Below are 23304 nucleotides of genomic sequence, written 5' to 3'. Positions count from 1 at the left end.
TCGATTTTCGGCAAATCTAATTCTTCATTGAAACTCGATTTTTTTAAAATCGAGTTTCAAAACATGGATATATGCCTAAATAGTTCCAGATATGGAGTATTTTGCTGGAAAGTTTTGCAGAAATGGGTAAAACCCCATTTTGGCCTCATATGTAATAATAGTATGTTCATTTCAATATATCATATAGCATTATAAATTGAAATGTAGCTAATTAAAACACACTACTTTCTATGATTAAATTTATAGATAAAATAATATAACATGCATTTGGTTGCAGTTTACTAGATTTTTTTTATGCATTGACATTGAATGATTGTTTGTCTTTATTTAGCAATCATTAAATTATTAGTATTTTTTAATCTCATTTATTATACTTAATGGGTGATAATTTTATTTGAAAAAAACCTAGGTTGATGGGCAAGTTTAGGACTATTGACTCATTATATATATATATATATATATATATATATATATATATGAAGGAAGACAGTCATTTAGAAAATAGTACACTTTTGGATTTTGATGTTGAGGCGTTAACTTCTAATGAGCGTCATTCCAAAACTCCAAGAATTGAACCTAAAAAACATCGTGGAAGTGGAACTAGAAGAAATTCATTTAAAATTTTCATCACTTACTTCCAATGAAGTTGATGTTAGAACTTTAAAACAAGATCCAATATTATTAACTTGTATATTAATTATTAAATTGTATATACATTACTATTTTAGATTTTATACTTTATACATTTAGAAAGAAACTAATTTTATATTTGCCCCCAAGATAAATTCTTGACTCCTCCATTGTGAGAGAGGAGAGAGAAATGATGCGATAGGAGAAAGAAAAAGTAATTTCGATATTGGTGTTGCTAAAATACCACCCCAAACAAAAACAAAAAACTGACAAGTATTTTGGTAATTGTATTACCGAAATACTTTCCTGGCCTACTTAAATCTGCCTGTTAGTTTCAATTTCTTTCTACTGTTAACCAACCTGTAGACTGTCATATGACTTGATAATGATATTAGGAAACTAAATATATCTATCCTAAAATTAGTAGATATTTTAAGTTTTAAAAATAGTATACATTTTTTCTATACTTTTTTTTTTTTTTTGAGAAACACACACACACACACACATAAGGGAAGGATGATGAGATAAGAGAATACACTCACACGCTAACACCAAAACTGCATGCGGCAGTTAGTGTTGCGGAGTAAGTGATAAACTCCTTCTCAATATCACACCTTACCAATGTGGGACGACTCAACAATACTGAGTGTTTTTTTGAGAAACACACACACACACACATATATATACAGGGGAAGGGGGAAAAAACACACCCCTCCCTTGAGGTTTGAAGAAACTAACACTCCTTTCCCTTTTGTTTATATTAGTAATGGAATATTCTAAATTTTTATAATAATTTATTTACAAAACTTTAACCATTGTTAGTAAAAAAAAACTAATAAATTTAGAATAAAAATGCAAAATTTATCAAGCATCAAAACACTTGCAAAGGAAAATCTCTTCATAACTCATTAAAAAAAAATAATAATAATAAGCAAAATTCATACTTAATATTTTAAAATACACTTTAATTAAAATATTAAAACAAAAAAATTTAATTATGAAATAAGATAATCTTAAAAACCTGTCCTTTAGCAAAGGGCAAGTCAGCATACAACATTTTTAATATTAATTTAATAAAGTTTGGTTAATTGGATGTTAAAAGGGAAGTGTTTTTTCCTTCAAGTTTCGAGTGGAGTGTTAATTTCTTCAAACCTCAAGGGAAATGCGTGTTTTTTCCTTTTAAGTTTTGGGTGGAGTGTTTTTTCTCCAAATCTCAAAGGAAGGGAGTGTAATTAGCCCTAATTATAATTATAATAAAAATTTAAAAAAATAATAATTTTATTGAGTTATGTTAATTGACACTTTTGATATCTCTAAAGAAGATGTTCAATATTCAAATCCACCATCCTAATTGTCGTGACTATTAATTTTTAAAAAGTATAGAATAAAAAAAAATGTGTGATTGTTTTAAAACTTAAAATATCTACTAGTTTTAGAATAAATATATTTAGTTTCCTAATGTTATTATGGTACCACCGATTTTTTAATTTTTACCCTTTTCTCAAAAAGAAACTAACAATTAGAAATTGAAACTAACACCCTTTTTTCAAAAAGAAACTTACAGTCAGAAAATGAAACTAACGCGCAGATAGGGCCATGAGGAAAGTATTTCCGTAATACAATTACCAAAACACTTGTTAGTTTTTTTTTTTTGTTGCCCCCCCACCCACCCACCCCCCCCCCCCCCCCGACACATTAGAGAGTCACCCAAATAAAAAGAAGAATATATCTTGTCTATGCTGATGCAAATGCAATATCAAATATACGTTGGAAGTTCAAAGATAGCGTTGAAAACCGAAAAGAATTGAACCCTGAAATGTAAGAACACCTTGTTATATATTTGTGGTACTATTAACAAGTATGTATCTGTACCGACACCCTGAAATGATGCTATTAAATAGTATTATGACGCTGGATGCCCTTTCTCTTGCATGACGACACATCCCACTTTGGAAACGCAATCATAAGAGTACATATATTAAACCAGTCACTTGTACCAACATACCTTTGATTAATCTTGTATATGCTCTCAACAACTCATTCCTGGTCCCTTACAGCTCCCCTGGACTTAAAATTATCCTCACGTTTAACAAAAGTTATTAGGTTGACAAATCTGTAAGCTACTTGATCATCCTCTTTTCGTGTTTCCTTTTCAAAGTAAAACCATTGAGTATTAGCATATGTTATATAATTCGAATTTTGCAATTATTGATATGTGAAGATAGAAAATTTACTTAAGAATCTTAAGCATTGATTGCAACACAATTTCATGCATATCTACACGGTGCAAGTCTTAGTTAGAGGTCACCTCAAGCACTAGCATGTAGCAATGTCCCTGAAAAGATATTCTGACAATCCCTTAGAGCTTTAGTTTGATATGAATAAAATGCAAGGTTCTTATTTTTCACTAATAAAAATAGGTGGAAATTATTAAGGGGGTCCAAAATTTCAAAATGGATTCCATGTCATGGCTGATGCGGTTGAATGGATGGATTTCAAGCCAGTCTATGTCGGCATACTGTAAACGTGGTGCTCTTGAGCCTGTCAACAAAATTCCAGTCAGCTCAGCTTGACTACTTCTGCAATGTGTGAATCCAAGAGATGAATATAGATTTAATTGACCATGAATGAACCATTAGGGGCGTGTTTTAGAAGAAACTCTGAGAAAGATCTGCTTTCTAGTTTTCTTTAGCACTTTTAAAGATGAGTTGAATAAAAAATTAATTCGAGGAACATGCCAATTTTAACTCATAATGAGATGGTTGTATCCTGCCACCTTCCACATGGAGATCAGGGTCCTAATGTGATCTTTAACATAAGTGGGAACATCAAGCGATGCCTAACATTGGTTTTCTAGTGCAAAGGCACCTAACTGTCCCTCTTACTTTCATTTCAAGCAAACCCACTGTTTATTTTCTCATTCAAAATAGTCAACTTTGGTTTCAACTAAATTTGGTATCAATAATACTACAACCACAACAAATTTTACACTTTTTTTACAATTTTTTGAGATGGCAAATTGTGATTAGTGCAACATTACTTTCACTAGGTACACCATTGAGTCACTGACATTGTATATCAATCACAACGTGTTAGGTATACATGTCAAGGTCAATCGTATGTTGTGGTCAAATAACTAGCATGTTACAAGTTGGCTGAGTTCAGAGATTCCAATATTTTCCACCGTGTGCATACTCATCCACAATATGCTTTTGATGTGAACAACGATTAGTCCATAACAACTGCAGAATTTATAGAGTGAAAAGAAAAAACAGAAAAAAAGAAAAAGTTGTAATCAGCATTGACTGTTAATAGAATATTAATTTGATAAATCTGAATTAAGTAGAAAAGGAATGTTTCACACTCAAATACGGTTTAAGGACTTTTTTTAACTCAATTAAAAACATTTTGTCAAGGAGGAAAAGTACAATTAAAATTTGGAGGGTCAGAAAGCAGATATTTTCTATATTATTCTTAAAAAAAAGTAAATTACCAAGTCTAATAAGGTAGCTGAGAAACAATACTAACCGAATCCCACTAAATCAAAATGCTTTTTAGAAGAATGTCAAGGTTGGTAAGGTTTACTATGCTGAAGGAGGTGGATTTTGGTTCATTATAAATACTACAAGCCTCTTTGGCTTCATGCACTACCACCTTGTCTTATAAGCTTTCATCCTTCTATCATTTTTATTCCATAATGGCTCTGTCTCTATGGTCCCCTCTGTCCCTTGTTGCAACTTTGCTTCTCATGCTAACGCTGGCAGGAGCTCAAACAAGTAGCGACCCTTTCATTCATTCTCGGGCAGCTTATTACCCAAATTCTGATGATCAAGGAACAGACAGTAAGAGAATTAAATAAAAACAAAAAGAAAAGGCATACTTTGATATTGTTGTACATACTAGACATGCATTCTTATTTTTCATTTTTATTGATCTACAGGAGGAGCATGTGGGTTTGGTTCCTTTGGAGCTACAATTAATGGCGGAGATGTCTCAGCTGCATCTGACCTCTATAGAAATGGTGTTGGCTGTGGCGCTTGCTACCAGGTGAGTTGATGCAGCATCTATCTATCTTAGATTTTAAAGCTGTGCTTCTTTTGATATGATATTTAGTCCTATAGCGTATGCTAGCTTACCTATGAATAATGGTTCAGTTTATTTCTGATGTTCCTTAACCAAAAAAATCGTTTCACTAGGTGAGATGCACAAACATGGCCTACTGCTCAGACAATGGAGTAACCGTAGTTATAACGGATTCAGGCTCAAGTGACCGCACTGACTTCATTTTGAGCAGACGAGCCTTTGGCCGAATGGCACAAACTACTGATAAAGCTGCTTCTCTGTTTGCCCTTGGTGTGGTTGATATTGATTACAGACGGTAAGATAATATTTTAGTATTAGGCTACCTATATGATCAACTTTAAGAAATAATTATCTCTTTAAAAAAATTTTAAAGCAGAAGGGAAAAGAGATTTAAGCCTAAGATAATATCTCTTTCACTTTAAATATTAATTAAGTTTTGATACTTGATTAACAAGATAGAGGAACTTATGAATGAAAGACATTATTGCATAAAGTTAATTTTCATTATTCATTTACCAGTAGTCCTTATTTAATTGCAAATTCATTATTTTTTCTTCTGATTTGATGGATTATTTAAAGCATACCAAATAACTCTGTGGACTAATTCAGGCAGATCTCTCTCTCTCTCTCTCTCTCTCTCTCTTTTCAACAGTGTCTCATGCAGCTACCCGAACAAAAACATAACAATCAAGATAGATGAGAACAGTAACTACCCTAATTACTTGGCTTTTGTCATATGGTATCAACAAGGCAGGAAAGATATCACTGCTGTGCAACTCTGTGAGGTAGTATTACACTTCTTTACTGTAACTTTCATCCATCCAGTCTTGAATTGAGCCAACTTTGTTTTCTCTTCAAACACTTGCTTTCCATACAATAGTTGTCTTAACTTGGTGAAGATGGCAATAAAATGTGGGGTTATAAGGCTGCTATATAAATGCGAAAATGCTAAAACTATCTCCAATTTTACTATAGAGGACATAACAATGAATGTGATTGGTGCCACATCAACAACATAATAAATAAATAAAAAATTGTTTATGTTTAAAAGTTGATACGTTAGTTTGTAAGGTCTATAGAGTAAAAATTTTAGTAATTGTTCTCAAAAATAATCTGTTGTAAAAACAAAAGAGAGAAATTGAGTAACTAATCTAGATTACTACATATAAGGGGTTGCATATAATAATGTCCTGACCTATGGCCCATATATATAGCCTGTCTTTTTAGCTATCTCCTAGACTCCTACTAGTGTCAACATTATAATAATTGTTAATTGTTTTATTGATGAAAAACTTTTCAAAATGTGCAGACTCAAAATTTTGGGTGCAAGCTATTGGATCGTAGTTATGGAGCAGTGTGGACCACAACCTCACCCCCAAGCGGATCTTTGTCTCTAAGAATGTTGTTCAGTGGCGCTGATGAAGATGATCAGTCATGGGTTGTTCCTATTAATAACATACCTCAAGACTGGAAAGCTGGAGAAACATACGACACAGGAGTACAAGTGAACTGATAGACAAGCTAGATTTTTATTATTCCATTGTCATATTTATTCCACAGAAGTGATTGCCCACTATATTCTCCTATGTAGTTCATTTGATTTGTTACTGTTTTTTTACTCTTTGCTTTTTATTTCTTCAGAGTTGGAAATAATCTTTAATAAGAGAGTTGGGAAAAATCCTCATTCCTGAATGTAATCATTGTATCATTGACTAATAAAATTCCCAGTTGTCCTGACCTGCTCTAGTTAAAGCCGTCAAATGTCTGCTTCTCTGTGAACAATGCTTACCAAAGTAATTAACCAAGAAGGGCCACTCTATTTTTCTTGTATACTTCTCAAAATCTAGTTTTTGTTCTCCATTTTTTGGACATACTTTCGGCCAAAATGGTCAAGTACCATTCTTTGGAAAAATATGTATGGATCTACCGCTGTTTAAAACTCGAGTTTGTGAAACTCGAGTTTGCTATGTAACTCGAGTTCTAGGAACTCAAGTTCCATAAAAAATAGCACAGCAAATTTGAAGGCTATTTTTTCGAAACTTGAGTTCCAAGGCAAACACGAGTTTCACAAACTCGAGTTTCAAAAATATGGTAGATTACTAAATATTTCACAAACAATGGTATATTGCTAAATATTTTGCCAAATAGTAGTATATGGCCATTTTGGCCACATACTTTCATGCTCCTGGCTCCTGCATAATTATGCATGATCAAAGACAATGAAAGATACAGTTCTGAATCTTTACAAGAATGTGATACGTTTATTCAGCCTTGTCTGAACTTTGTGGTGAATGCTTTGATGAGCAAATAGTGTTTAAAGATAATGTTAAATGTATAAATTAAGATTCACAGTCATTCTACTCCTTCCATAGTCTCTGAGGGCCAAACCTTCCTATCCACTCCAGTAAATAACTAAATACTCACACATCATGGTACTTACAGGTACTTGACAGTATTAAGAAGACTTGAAAGCAAAACAAAAATCAGCATGTTATTTTCTTGACCTAGATTAATCATCACTCAGTTAAAAATTGATGTATTTACCAACCTCCCCTGCGTGTAATTATTGTTATTCCAAGCAGCAATTATTTTTATTCCAATTCCATAGACGTATAGCGCAAGCACAATGACTTACGGAACCTTGAAAAAAATAGTGTACAATCATTGTGAGTAGAGACATTATTTCTAATTTACATAGTTTCCTTTTGAAAGTTCAAAGTCTTCACTAGCAAAGCCAATAGGCTTGTGGATCCATCGGCACCTACCCCCATCCCTCTGTCCCTTCGACCTGTCTACTCTCTCCTCACAAAAGAAAGAGAAAAATAATAAGTTTAATAGTGATAATATAAAGAATATACCAGTAATACCAATTTGCTGATGCTATTCAAGAGCAAAATCTAAAGGTTGATACAGAAGAAGGGAAACCGAGCTTATGGCTTATGCTTGTTGGGCCTCATCTACTCCTGGCCTTCCTCAGATAGATTACTTACCCAAAAAAATGTATCTACCCTGGGGGTTTTCAGGTGGGCTTGAGTTTTGCGCCTAAGAGGCCTCATATACTCCACTCTTTCTTCAAATCAATTGCTTAGCCGAAAACAAAACATAAAAATAAATTGAGGGGAAGAACTTAGAAGGGCCAAGTTTAAAAGAACTGAAAGGTATGTTATTTTTTGTAAGCATTGCAATATTTAATCTTGTTAATGCAAAAGTTAAAAATCACAACAACAAAAAATTAAATTAAAAATTAAAAAAAAATGATAAATCCATACACAGTAACGTCATCTGTGTAGATCAGAGAATTTCAACAAAACTTATTCTACAAGATTAATGCTTAATACAACATATCAAAGCAATACAACACTGCCATTGATTACTTAGCAGGATTATGCTGGATACAGAAGTAAAGTTGAATCTGAAATGTGGACTAAACCTCTTTAACTGTACAATGCCATGTCCTTATTGCCAACAGTATCCAACTGTAGATAATAATCATTCAGTCGCAATGCCCTGTATGAATCCCATAATTGCTCAATAGAAGGGCATATGGTACGTCTGTTCCTTCCCAGCATCTCCTCTTTTTAGAGTCATCATTCTTTGACATGTTACGTAGATCCATTTGCAGCAGTTTAATCATATATGTACACATCCGCTTCAATAATTAACCATCATAAATTCTTCTTGATTTGTTTTAATCTTCGTTAAGCTCCCAATTCTGATGCCATATTAGAATCTCCACAAGACAGTTTCATCTGAGCACCCATCTCACTCAACATTGAGAACACCATGCTTTTCCTATGGACTGAACAATTTCCCACAAAAGATTCGGATTTAAACTCCCCAAATTGAACCAAGCTAGACCCAGCTGCTTTTTGTAACCCCCTTTCCTTCATCAGCTTTCTCACATGCTCTACATCATTCCATTTTCCTTCTGCAGCGTATATATTTGATAACAGTACATAGGGCCCAATATCCCTTGGTTCTAACTCAATTAGCCGCTTGGCAACAATCTCTCCTAGCTCTAAATTTGAGTGGGTCCTACAAGCAGAAAGTAGAGCTCCCCATAAGGCAGCGCCGGACTCCATTGGCATCTTACTTATAAGCTCCTCCGAATCTTTCATCAAACCAGCCCGGGCAAGGAGATCAACCATGCAACCATAGTGTTCTACCTTTGGTTCAATCTTGTAAACTCGACACATTAAATCAAAGCACCACCAACCCTCCAAAACCATTCCTGCATGGGTACACGCAGATAAGACACAGACAAAAGTAGCATCATTTGGCATTGGTCCTCTCTTCACCATCTCCATAAATACTTCTATGGCCTTTCCTGCATTCCCATGAATACCATATCCCATGATCATAGAATTCCATGACACAACACTTCTGATGGGCATCTCATCAAAAACATCTCTAGCCAAATCCATAGCCCCGCATTTTGCATACATTGTCAAAAGAGCTGTTGAAAGCAACACATCAGGTTTGATCCCACTATTTTTTAGACAAGAATGAACCCATTTGCCTCTCTCAAGACTCCCCAAGTTCGCACATGCAGTAAGGACACTCACAAGAGTAGCCTCATTTGGCTTAGCCTCTCCAACTTCTATCATACTATCAAACAATCTCAAGCATTCACTGTAATCCTTACTCCGCACATAAAGTGCTAACATCATATTCCAAGAAACCACATTTTGCAGAGACATCTGATTAAAATAATCACGAGCCACCGAAACATTCCCAATCCTAGCATACCCATCAATCATACAATTCCAAGAGACAACATCTCTAATTGTCATTCTCTCAAACAACCCTTTTGCTGCCTCCATATCCCCAATCCCAACATACCCCGAAATCATAGAATTCCAACTAAAAACATCTCTCTCATACATCTCATCAAAAAGCTCACGCGCAACACCAACTTCTCCATTCTTCACATACCCATCAATCATCGTATTCCAACTCACCAAGTCCCAGTCAGGCCCCGCATCAAACACCATCCGAGCATCCCAAATCCTCCCACAAACCGAGTACATATGAATCAATGAGTTCCGCACAAACAAATCAGACTCAAACCCAAATTGCACCACACGAGCATGAGCCTTTTCCCCCTCTCTCAACGACCCAATCTCCGCGCACACCTTGATCAAAATCGGAAAAGTATAATGATTCGGCAAAACCCATTTCCCAACCATTCTTCCATAGTAAAACCGTAAAGCACTAAACGGGTCATTAAAATTCACATAGCTTCTTATAATAGTGTTACACACAAAAGCATCAGGCTCATCAAGGCAATCGAATACGTAAACAGCATGCGAAACGGTGAGAGAAGAAGAGCAGAGCTTCTTCACAACTCGGCTGGCGACGAGAGAGTGTTGGAAGAGAGCAGAGACAATTAGCTGAGTGTGGACTTGGTTGAAATGCCTAACGCTAGAGCATGATTCCAAGGCTTGCAAGATGGGATGGCTAAGCTTCAAGATGGGGAGGCCTTGATAGTCTATCTCTGTAGGGTCGTGTTGGGTATCGAGCCAGAGTTTTGGTGGGGTTTTAGAGAGGTTTTTGTGGGATTTAAGGAAGTTGTCAATTGAGAGTGAAGAAGATAGATGGCCTCTGGGTTTGAACCTAACGCCCATTCTTTCCAAATACTTTGTGTTTTTTGGCGGGGGAGGAGGGTAAAAGGAGTCTTGCCTCTTGTTTAGGAAACAAAAGGTGCTGCATGGAAATGTGGGTCCCAAATGAAAGTATTATAGTGGATTTTTATAGCGAAAATGGCCTGTACAGTGCTTTCAGTGTGCTGGCCTACTACGATAATGACACGTGTTTATTTTAAATATATGTCTATTTTAGATATGAGTCATGATTGTAGCGGGTTCAATATTACAAGATATTGGACAAAAATTTTGGCAAAATATGTAGAGATTTATCACTATTTGTGAAATAATGAGAGATCAATCTCTTTTTTAATACTCAAGTTTGTAAAACTTGAGTTTGCCCTGTAACTCGAGTTCCATAGAAAATAGCCACCATTTTTTTATATAACTTGAGTTCCATAAAAAATAGCACAACAAATTTGAAGGCTATTTTTTCAAAAAATTCGAGTTGCACAATAAACTCGGTTTTAAAAATGTAATAAATTACTAAATATTTCGCAGACAATGATATATTACTAAATATTTTGCTAAATAGTTGTATATGATCATTTTGGCCGGAGTATTATTTGTGTTACGTGAGTTTGTACTATTGTTATGCACATCAATTCATGATTTTCCTTCCATAATCACAACTTTATTACGAAGCTTAATTAATTTGTATGATAAAACAAATTAATCAAGGAATCAATTTTCGAAAAGATAAAGATCTTGTAGATGATATAGAGGCCCTAAGTTATATTGAGAATAGCCAAAAACTATATATCTTCGCCTCTATTGGAGGAAGAATATCGTAATCGATGGAATCATGTGATACGCATGCTAGAAGCCTGGTACAAATTAATTATAAAAAAACTACTTAAAAAAAAGTTAGGAGTTAGACAGCTACGTACTAGTAAAGTAGTAATCATCTTCTTTCGTTGTCTTTTGAGTGTAACTCTACGTAAAAACTATACTATAATATAAGTCTTCTTCTTCTACATAACTTAAAGCTTAAGTGTCCTTTTGTTAATGGTAAGGCAATGGTCGCTAATAATGGTGGATCACAAGTCCCAACTATTACTCAAAGCTTAATTAATTTGTATGATAAAACAAAAGAGTCAAGGAATCAATTTTCGAAAAGTTTATGGTAAAAGATTACTTTGTTACTTGAATACCAATTAGCTACACGTTAACTATAGATCAAATCACAAGAGATAAAGATCTTGTAGAAAATAAAAATATAGAGGCCCTAAGTTATATTGAGAACAGCCAAAAACTATATCTTCACCTCCATTGGATGAAGAATATCTTAATGGATGGAAAAGCTTGGTGGACCGTTGCAAATAGCAAAATACAAGCTCTTGTTTTATTAAAAAAAATTAGGACACCTATGTACTAATTCTTATCTACTCAAGTGCTAGTTCCAATCTTCTTTGTTAGTTATCTACTTTTTACTAGTAATCATCTTCTTTCGTTGTCTTTTGAGTGTAACTCTCTATGTAAAAACTAGACTATAATATAAGTCTTCTTCTTCTATATAACTTAAAGCTTAAGTGCCCTTTTGTTAATGGTAAGGCAATGGTGGTTCACAAGTCCCAACTATTACTCAATTGCAGTGTATAATTTATGCATATCGCATTTCCTAGACCAACAGCTTCATATGGGTTATAAGACATACAAAGGCTAAAGACTAGTAATTTTCCTTGGATTCTATAATGTATCCCAATAAAATAGTGCATGCAGGCTAACAACATGTAGTTTTTTTTTTTTTTTTTTTTGAGATAAACAACAACATGTAGTTAATTAATCAAAACTCTTGGAAATTGGGTAGCTTTCACCGCATGGAAACTCGGCCATATAGTTTTACCTAGCCAAATGCCACAAAAATATATGGTATATTTCCTGTAAGGATGTTCAAAAAAGCATCACAAAAAATAGACAATCAAAAGAATTTTGTTTGTATATAGGCAGAATGTTTTGTTAACTGATTTTGCTCTTATTTGGGCAAGTTTAATAGAGATTCAAAAGTTTATATAGAAAACTAAAAGTTAAGAGGATAAGAGATTCAACTCTTTGGTAATGGGCATAACTCTCCACAATATGTTGGATTAGACCTATTGTAAGGGTCATGTTTTTATGTAATTGGCATATCTTTCAACAAAACGCACTTTATGTGTAATTAAATCTTAGTTTCTAATGTGTTCAAGAAGAACTTAAAGTTGTAAACAAGTGGAATGATTGAAGACACAAGAATGCTCAGAAAACTGCTCAAGAAAAACTGCATCTATAGGTCTCGATACATGTCGATCTATCGAGATTTAATGAACATCGATGCCTAGCTCTACACCTCTCAATTTTTCAAGCTTCAAGAAAATTGAATGTAAAGTTCTGTTTTCTACCCATGATGACTTGGCTTTCAAGAGATTCGTGTACTAAGGTTCTAGAGCATATAAAAGACATACTTTATAGCTATCATCATAAAGATGGAGGGTTACATGCATAACAAGAGTTGTTGCAAAGATTGTGCAACTAAGGTTTTGTGTCAAGTTACTTTTGGTTCATCCAAGCATGGATTTAAAAACTCTACAAAGCTACAACATTAAATAAAAAAAAAGGTTATTGTGGAGTCAATCACGAATAGGGTAATTTGTGCACAGGATAAGTCTTCTATAAGATCAAGTCCAATTAAGAATTGGAGCTGAGACTAGTATAGCTTAATAGGTTCTACTATTGGTAGGTATTTTGGGATAGGCCTGTAGGGTAATATTTCATGTACTTGTAATCATTTTTTTTATTAGTGGATTCTTTAGGAGTCGTGACTTGAAATTCACCTGGTAAGATTTTTTCTGCGAGGGTTTTGCCCATTGTGATCAAATCATCGTGTTTAACTTATTTTCCGCTGCACTCTAATTTTAATTTGGTAATTTGATTGTACCTTAATCTGATTTGCATGTAATTTGACTAATTTTTCAACTTGAGTAATTGGATTAATTAACTGGGTCAATCTATAACTCAACCAGTGGTATCAAAGTAAACACACTTTGATTAGATTTCTAATATCTGTTGTGTGATCCCTTAACCCCTGTTGTCATGGATCGTGGACAATCGCAGATAATGTCTCATTTGTTTTATGGTACTAACTATGTGTAGTGGAAAGTTCACATGAAGGCTTTTTTACAGTCTCTAGATGAAAAATGTTTGGTAAGTTATGGAAATTGGTTGGAAGAAACCTACGGAACCTTCATCTACATGGGATGCTGATAAGATTAAAGCTGCTAACTACAACAGTAGGGTTTTGAATGCTTTCTACAATGGTGCGAATAATGAAGAATTCAAGAAGATTTCCTCCATTAATATTACTAAGGAAGCATGGACAATTTTATAGAACACTGTACGGCGTACAGCAGGGGGCCACTTACCCCAGGCCCAAACTTGAATGGGCCTATGAATAGTGCCCAGATATGGGCCCACCATCTCTCATGGATAGCCATTAAGTGGCCCAAAAGCATCAACTTACCATCTGAGAGTTCGATGCACGGTCAAACGATCTCCGTAATTAGTAAATGCGCTGATGCTATTCGGTTGCATCTTGGAAGACCGGGAGTGCCTTGGGAGACTCTGCTGCTGGGTAACTTTCGATGGCTGGTACCAATCCCAACATCCCAGCTTCTTTTTCCAATGGAGCATATTCATTGTCAGGAATAATCAAATTAGGCCCCACCCACACAAATGGAACCAGAGGGCAATCATGACCCTACCACTATTCTCAAGCTATAAATATTAGAGGAAACGATGAAAGTGGGGTTAAACAACTGAGAGGGAAGACTGAGTGAATAACCGAGCATAAAAGAGAGAGTTTTGAAAGAGAGAGAGAGAGAGAAGTTAGCTTTTGTATAAAGCCTTTCATTGAACCTGTCCAATAGCCGCCCATTATAGGATATTCAAAACCCACTAAATAAGTAAATCGTGAGCCCAAATACCAGGTCCAGTCTGGTGTGGGACATTGGGCACGTACAATTGGCGATGTCTGTGGGGATCTCCTACTAAGATGTGGTTCTGCCGAGGTTCAGTTGGCCAAACATGTTCGATCATCATTCAGCAAGCTACGCTGATAGCGTGTTAGGAGGGTCATCGCGGAGTTTGAGTTGGTGGGAAAGGAGGTATAAGAGGAATGAAGATCGCAAACATGAACGAGATGAGGGACATACTAGTTCAGGAAAGGGGTCGTCGCAGACATAGCGATTAGTGTTTGACGTCTCCGAACAAGAGCAGCTTGATAGGAGGGATCAAGAGCTAGAGCGCCTGTGCAGAATGGTAAGGGACCTAGAGTTGGAGGTATAGGGCAGGCACCGAAGAAGGGACTGTGATGAGCTCCTCAAAGGATTAGTCGTGGAGAAGCATCCCGTCAGTTTGGTTCCCATTGGTCGAGGGACAGAGACTCGGCTTCCCCTGAGTGGCGTAAGCCTTGGAATGCCGCGATGGATGCTATGAGTCATGCGCTGCGTAGAGCAACCCGATCACCGTTCTCAAGTGAGATAGAGCGAGCACAAATGCCGACTAGGTTTAGCAGACCACCATTTATCTCTTATGATGGGAAGACAGACCTTGTCGAACATGTAAGTCATTACATTCAAATGATGTCTTTGTACAATCAAAATGACGCATTGATGTGTAAGGTGTTCCCCTCTAGTCTCAGGCCCACGGCTTTAAGATGGTTTAATGGGTTAAAGAAGTGATCGGTTCACAACTTTGGAAAGCTAATTTAGGAGTTCAGAGTTCGGTTTATGACCTGTAGCCAGGTACCGCAACCAGTAGACGTGTTACTCTCTATAAAGATGAAGGCAGGGGAGACTCTTCGGAGCTATGCTAATAGGTACTGAGAGTTATAATGAGATCGGAGGGGGTAATGAGAAACTTGCTGCAAGCACTTTCAGAATGGGTTTACTAGAGGACTCAGAATTACGAGAATCGTTGACAAAGACACTCCCTGAGGACATGAGACAACTTATAAGGCGTATCAAAGAGTACAAAAGGTTAGAAGATGATCAGCAGCAAAGTAAAGGGAAGGCACCAACAACGTCGCAATATTCAAAGGAGCCTCGGCAAGGGGGTTTCCAGTTGAGGCCTAGGAGGGAGTTGAAAATTCAAGAACCAAGTGCTCGGGCAAGGGAGGTCAATGTGGTGTCTAAGGAACCTATGCACAAGATTCTGGAACGAATCAAACACAAGCCATACTTTCGATGGCCGAGAAAAATGGGTGGTGACCCGTTGAGAAGAAATCAGAATTTGTAGTTGTAGACACCCCATTTTGTTACTTGCATTTAACCAACTGGTAGATCTTCAAATTTGTGATACAAAACAAATCTTAATGCTCTAACGATCATAATGATATATCATGGGTTTTGATCGAACCACCTGATTAAAAGTTATCATACAAACAATTTTCAAATGATCATGGCTCACCTACATGATGGGCCCGATCATGTCCTATCTTAAACACTTAATTTTGATTGGATTTCATTTTTTTTAATAAAAAATATTTTCCTTTATGGCATCTTATCTACTCTATTGAAAAACAATTTGGAGAGAGAAAGATATGATCCATGAACAAAAAAAAAAAATGTTATTATCTTCAGCAGAAAATTGAATCGCATTTTTGGCCTGGAAAACGTTGAAATTTGATTTTCTCTATTTCTGGAAAAGCTGTAGAAAATTAAATTTCCTTTCATAAAACACCAATTTTGAATCAATTGGAATTTTGAACAAAAATTTAGAGCCAAAATATGAAACAAGTGCAAAAGATAACACAAGTTCAGCATTATCTTCAACTTCCTTTCAAGATTCAAATGGGGATCAACACCAAATCCGTTCCAGCTCATTTAAATAGATTTATCTCCTTCATTAGCTTCAGAAGAAAGCTAATAACTTAGTTTTAAAGCTAAGCCATCCCTTCCCCTATAAATAGAGAAGACCTCTTCTATTTTCTGGACCCCCAATTCCCTCTAGAGAGCTAGTGAGAAAGCAAAAAAAAAAAAGCTGTTGTGCAACCATTGTTCTTACTTTGGTTGTAGTTTAGTACTTCCTTACTTTCTCCCTAGCCTTTTTAGTGATCACTTCCCCCTTTTAATTTATGCTCTATGTTGGTAAGTAGTTAATTATGTTCTAAACTTTCCACACATGCTTGAATAAATGCTTAACAAGTCATTTTTTGTTTCTTTCATGACATGCTTGGATGAACATGCCTATATGTCTCATTGATATTCTTTTTACATGCTTAGATGAACACTTCTAGGCTAAAGCACAACTTTCCCTTGAATACCGAGATGAACATGTCTAGGTAGTCGTTGTACTTTTTTTTAAAATGCTTGAACGAACATGTCTAAGTATTTTGATTCTCTCTAGATGAACATGTCTAAGGGATTTCCCTTTAATTTTTTTCATAATTGCTTGGATGATCAAATATGCTTAAATGTTTTATTTTTTATTTTTTCTCTTTGCAATTATGTTGATGACAAATAACATGACAATTTTTTTTTTTTCACATGCTTAGATGAACATGTCTAGGCTAGGAATTCTTTGTTTACATTGGTTTCTTGGATGAACATGCCATTACCTTCATGCTTTCTTTACATTAAAATTGTTATCTAACAACTTTCACTTTTTGTTTCTCTTTATGTCAAATTCCCCTAACACATATTTGCTTACAATTCTTGCAAATTAACATGTTTGTATGACATATTGTTTGTATTTGTTTGACATGACATGATATTGGCCACCTTAACTTAGGACACCGGTTTTACCAGGCGAGATGGGTGCTTAATCCCTTCCCATCTTGTAAATTAGCCTACGAACCAAGATCAAGGGTTTCAGACTATGCTATTGTATACGCAATTTCATATTTTTCATAATATAACTAAGAAACAAAGCAATGTGATTTATTTTTCTTAGATTGTATATAGGATAAAAAGCATTGTAAATTTTTATGACAAAATTGATGTAAATTGTCATATATTAATACAACAGAAGCATTTTTTATATTAAAGGTTTTCTTATTTTTCCATTTAAATTAAATAAGTGACGACTCCATGTAAAACCCTCGATCTAGGGGGGAGTACATTTTACAATGAATTTGTACATTTTGAGCATCTCGATCCCACCCGTTCATGCGAGTTATGCCCAGTTTGAGAAAAATTGGTGGGCCGGGGTCGCGGTCGTTCACAGTGGCGACTCCACTGGGGATGTTGAAGGCTAGACTTCAGTTTAGGTTATGGTGACCAACCATGTCATTTGTTTGTTTATTGATTTTAATAATATGTCATATTTGCTTGCCATAACATCATTTGCATGATTGGAATTGGATATGAATTGTGTATGTTGCCCAGAAACCACGGTAATTGTAGCCATGGATCGTGGTCCTCCTGGATTCATGTACCCAGTGGTGAACCTACCACCCCATCGCCTAAGACTCGCTTGATCTTTCTTGCGTTTCGTAAAGGACAAACTCTACCGTTTGGACCAACGCGGTGTTCGTACATCACAAGTTGGGAGGTACAACATCATAGCCTTTGGGGAACCTTTTCGCCTACCTTTTACCTTCATGTAAGAAGCCATAGAACCAATCTTTTGGTCAATCCCATAAAATGCATTACATCCTATGTATGTGTTTGGCTATTGTTTGTTTATTCTCAATAAGGCCTAAACTTAGTAATAAGAAACTAAAAATTATCCAACTTTTGGGTATAGGAAAGGACTTGGTCTAGGGATGGTGAAGGTCGATTGAAAATATTATCGTAGTCCGAGAGAACAGTTGAAAGCCCAGCTCAAGAAATCTCAGCACAAGGGAGTTCAAACCAAGGTTCCAATCCTATAGTAATTCTTAAACCCACAAGCCCAAACACAAGCCCACACCTACAATTCTCAAATCCACTCTTCCACTATGATTCCCTATATACTCCTCCAAGCCCTTCTGAAAGCTTATTTCCTAATCCTCCTATAAGTCCATTCCAAAGTTCCCTTACAAGTTTAACTCAAGAAAACATACTCATTTCTTGACTAAATTCATTCACTTCAGAAATGGCCCATGAAAGTAACAACCATGAGGATCGAAACATGAATGATCATGAACAACCATCTTCCACCACTCAAGAATTATTCAACATCATGGTAGCTGGACAAGCCCAACTCCAAAAAGACATCCAATCATTGATCCAACAGATAGGGAGCAAGAACTCTTATGAACCTTCTAGGGCCCTGAATGAATTGCCAAATTCTAAAGAAAGCCATGGCTTGGGGTTGACTGAAAATGAGAAAAAGTTGATTGAACGAATGGACCAAATGGAAAAACTCTTCCTGAGATCTAAAAGGGTTGAAGAAGCTATGGATCTATATTCACTTTCGCTCTTTCCTCAAGCAAGGGCCCCGCCAAAGTTTAAGATGCCAACATTGGACAAGTTTGATGGCACGGGCTACCCAAAAGCCCATCTAAAAATGTATATGAGGGCATTGCAACCCTTAAGGGCTAGTGAAGACCTAATGGCCCAGATGTTTCAAAACACACTCACAGGGGCAGCTTTGTGTTGGTTCCTAAATTTGGATGATTCTCGAACTCGTAATTGGGAAGATATTGGTCGTGAGTTTTATAAACAGTACAAGTACAATACTGAAGTGGATGTTACTCAAAGAGACCTTGAGACAACCAAGCAAGACTCTAAGGAGTCTTTTTCTGCATTCATCACAAGGTGGAGGGCTAAAGCAGCCCAAATGACTGTTAGGCCCAACGAAGAGGAGCGGTTGAACATGGTTGTGAAGAATCTTCTCCCAGCCTACAACAAGTATCTTTTTGCCCAGTATTTCCCTAGTTTTAAGGCCTTGATTGCTGCTGGGACTCAAATAGAAGACGCTATTAACACTGGCACAATTAAGGGAGAAGAAGTAACAAGGCCTAAGAGGTCTTTTGGTCCATCAAGCTCAAAAGTGCCAGAGATATCTACCATAAGCAAATAGTTCCCTTTTTAGTTAGTAGCTTCACCCCCATTGGCCCAAGCTCCACAAGGAAGGCCAAGGAGGCAATACCATGAATTGCATATGTCGCTCAGTAAAGTTTTTGAGAAACTTAGAGAGAAGGATCTCCTCAGACCTCTTGATCCAAAGCCGATACCAAATCCCTTGCCGAAGTGGTTCGATAATAGCAAGAGGTGTGCATTTCATCAGACACCAGGTCATGCTATTGATCAATGCTTTGTGCTCAAAAACTCCATCCAAGATTTGATTGATCAAGAGATTATATCTCCACCAGCTCAACCCAATATCACCACAAACCCACTCCCTAATCATGTTGTTGGGCAAGGCCCAAAGATTAATTGCTTAATTGAAGAAGAAAGCAAGACACAAGAGGAGCTATCAGCCATGATCCAAGACATCCCAAGTTGCAACACCTTGATATAGGAAGAACTTATGAACAAAGAACTACAGCTTCCTAAGCCTAGAATTGATACTTGGAATGAACAAGAAAAGCTCACATTATCAAATTAAGCCTCACCAAAATCCTCACCAAAATAATCAATCTCTTTCTCTGAAAAGGCCACTTCCCCACAAAAAGAGCCCACCTCATTCTTCAAACTCACTTCACAAAAGCCCACATTCCCAAAAAGACAAACACATACTCCCCACAAAAAGCCCAACCTTTACAAAGCCACTGGAATAGCTCACCTTACTTGAGGTGGTAGACACTTTAAGCCATCTTACTTGGAAGCGGATGACCCGGTAGAAGCATTGAACTGGCCATCTAGGCCCACCCAGTTACAGTTAGAAGATGATCTTGTTCTCAAGCAGTTACAGAAGACTCAAGCTAATATTTCTCTATGGGGTTTACTTACTGCCTCTTATCATCATCGTCAAGCTTTGTTGAACCTTCTAAACAAGATCCAAGTTCCAACTACAATAACTCCTGAAGCCCTTAATGCCATGATTGGAGTAATAAGGACTGAGCCTACTATTCTTTTTCCTATAAGGATATTTCATATAAGGGGTATTCACACAATGACCCCCTTCACATTACAATTGACACCCATGGCAAGAGGGTGCCAATGGTACTAGTTGATGATGGTAGTGCATTAAATGTTTGCACCTTGAGGATCGCAAGTTGCTTGGGCCTAGATATGAAGGGTTTTGGGCCATCCAATCAATATGTGAGGGCCTACAACAAAACCCAAAGAGAAGTATTGGGGAATGTTACACTTGAGATAACGATTGGCCCTATAATTCAGAAAGTACATTTTCAAGTTTTGGACATCTCAGCTTGTTTCAACTTGTTGTTGAGCCGGCCATGGATTCACACTGCAAAAGCTGTACCCTCCTCATTATACCAGAAAGTTATATTCCCATACAAAGAGTCAATCATTACCATACATGGGGATAAGTCTGATACTCAGGGTTTGGTGTATGGAATCCAAGTAGAAGAAGACCTAGCTTTGTCTGGATTTGACATGGAAGAAGTTCAAGCCATATCATGGTCGAAAAAAGCTATAGAAGAATGCTTTCCTATGGATTTTGATCCATATAGCAATGACAAAGTGGTATCCATGATGAGGAAGAAGGATTATTTCCCAGGTTTGGGCATAGGAAGGAATAATCAGGGCTTACCTGATTTCACTAGCTATGCTACTACTATACCACCATTTGGGTTAGGATACAAGCCCACTGATGAAGATTTATTAAAAGAAGAATTGAAGAAAACAGCCTATTCTAAAGCAAAGGCGAAAGGGTTATCATATGAGCCTCCTACTTTGAAGCCGTACACTCCTACTCTTAATGGAAAGTTTGTCAAGGAAGGGGAGGTCCAACTTTACTCCATGTTCCAGAACCTTGGTATGATCAAAGGATTGCAACAAAGCTTCCTGGGATAGAAATCTTTGCAAATGGTAAAATTGAGGCTCCTAAAGCAGAAGAGAGGAAGATAGAAGACTGGGCCTTACATCTAAATCCCAATGCTATGGCAACTTTATTGGGTGAAATTTTTTTCAATATGGGGGGAAGAAAATGGGGGTGATGAAGTACCATTGATTTGGACTCCCACGATTGCAATGAATAATTGGGAAATCTTTCAGAACGATTATGAAGATCTTGAAGAGCTTGTGGGAGGAATTGACATAGATCAAATTCTCAGGGAAGATGATGCCAAGTCACGGGGGAGACTTAGACTTCGAACTTGTAAACATTAGAGAAGATATGGAATCGTTGGAGACAAGAAGAACCACTCTTGATGAAATTCATGTGGTTTATGAGAATGGGACTATTCCTAGTGAAAGAGAGCTAGATACATTCCTCGATGTTCCTACATCTTATTCATTGCTTCAGGAAAACACTACTCCTTATACCCATTATCGTGAAGATGAAGACTATGAAGGGGACGATGATGAAGATTTTTTCTCTGAAGAACGTTGTTTGATAGAGGATGAAGATCATGATTTCTTTAATAGTGAAGAAGTTTCAATGCACAATGAAGACTGGGAGCATACTGGCATGGAAATAAGAATTGCTAAGGATGATGACTCAATTTATTCCGAGGGAAATAATTCATTGTATGAATTTCAACATTCTGAATTTGGGTCATTAACCCCATACACAAATGAAGAAGACAATCCTCGGACAGATGTGCATTGCTGGAGAAGCAAATCATGTTTCATGATTTTAGGAAAGTCACCATCCAAGACTCAGAGGAAGAAGAATCTATTAATCCACACCAGGAGGAGGACGCAGACTATATGGATATATCCAATGAGGATTCTAGGGATGACCCGATGGAGATAGATGAAATTTATATGCTGCGATCTGAAGAAGCTTACAAAGAAGTTCCTACCATAACCACTATCATCTCAGAGTTAAAGAATTGGACTTGGGAAGGAAGTTGCCCAGTTGAAGATCACCAAAAAGAGACCAAGTTCTTTGAGTCCACTAAAATCATTGTCCCTATCGAGTTTGTTTCAACTAGTACTCCTATTCCTGTCAATTTCTCTACTATTAAGACTATTGTCAACTCTTTCAATGATAATAAGATGATCTATGATTCAGCTTACTTGCTTGCTTTGAATATTTTTATCTCTAAAATAAATAATGAAATGTCAAATAAAGGCTTCGAAACAAATGAAGAACAAAGGCATGTAAAGCCCATCAAGGAAGAAATTCAATCCATTAATTTAGGGTCTGAAGATGAACAAAAAATGATACAAATTGGTAACACTTTAAATCTTAAAGAAAAGAATGAATTGATTATTCTTCTTCAAGAATATGAGGAGATTTTTGCATGGTCATACGAAGACATGCTTGGCATTGACACTGACATAGTGCAACATCATATTCCGACTAATCCCACTATCAAGCCAGTCAAGCAAAAGTTAAGAAGAATGAAACCAGAATGGACATTGAAGATCAAAGAAGAGGTGGAAAAACAATATAATGCCGGTTTCCTCCAAATCATTAATTATTCAGAATGGCTAGCTAATGTCGTCCCATTACCAAAGAAAGATGGCAAGGTTAGAATGTGTGTCGACTTCAGGGACCTCAACAAAGCCAGCCCGAAATATGACTTCCCCCTACCTCATATAGACATCCTTGTGGACAATACTGCAAGACATGCACTCTTATCCTTCATGGATGGTTTCTCTAGATACAATCAGATCAAGATGGCACCAGAAGATATGGAGAAGACTTTGTTCATCACCCATTGGGGAACATACTGCTACAAAGTCATGTCATTCGACCTTAAGAATGCTGGGGCCACCTCCCAACGTGCTACTACAACATTGTTGCATGATATGATACATAAAGAGGTAGAAGTTTATGTGGATGATATGATAGTCAAGTCTAAAAACCGTGGGGACCATATGTCAGCCTTGAGGAAGTTTTTTGAAAGAATCAAGCATTACAAGCTCCGACTGAACCCCAAGAAGTGCACTTTTGGAGTAACTTC

The 23304-nt window shown here is 36.5% G+C and overlaps 2 protein-coding genes across 2 annotated transcripts; one reads left to right on the top strand and one right to left on the bottom strand.

The window, feature by feature from the left end:
* Positions 1–4266: 4266 nt before the first annotated feature.
* Positions 4267–6450, top strand: LOC142611881 (expansin-like B1). Its single transcript, XM_075784030.1, has 5 exons — positions 4267–4472; positions 4571–4677; positions 4827–5008; positions 5366–5498; positions 6023–6450. Exons 1-5 carry the CDS (start codon positions 4328–4330, stop codon positions 6224–6226), a joined length of 771 nt encoding a protein of 256 aa, XP_075640145.1. The 5' UTR covers positions 4267–4327; the 3' UTR covers positions 6227–6450.
* Positions 6451–7981: 1531 nt separating this feature from the next.
* On the bottom strand, positions 7982–10420 carry LOC142613032 (pentatricopeptide repeat-containing protein At4g18840-like). Its single transcript, XM_075785209.1, has one exon. It carries the CDS (start codon positions 10338–10340, stop codon positions 8412–8414), a length of 1929 nt encoding a protein of 642 aa, XP_075641324.1. The 5' UTR covers positions 10341–10420; the 3' UTR covers positions 7982–8411.
* Positions 10421–23304: the final 12884 nt, after the last annotated feature.

This window comes from Castanea sativa, chromosome 10 (genome assembly GCF_040712315.1).
Source record: "Castanea sativa cultivar Marrone di Chiusa Pesio chromosome 10, ASM4071231v1".
Classification (NCBI taxonomy): Eukaryota; Viridiplantae; Streptophyta; class Magnoliopsida; order Fagales; family Fagaceae; genus Castanea; species Castanea sativa.
This window is presented reverse-complemented; position numbering and strand designations above follow the sequence as displayed.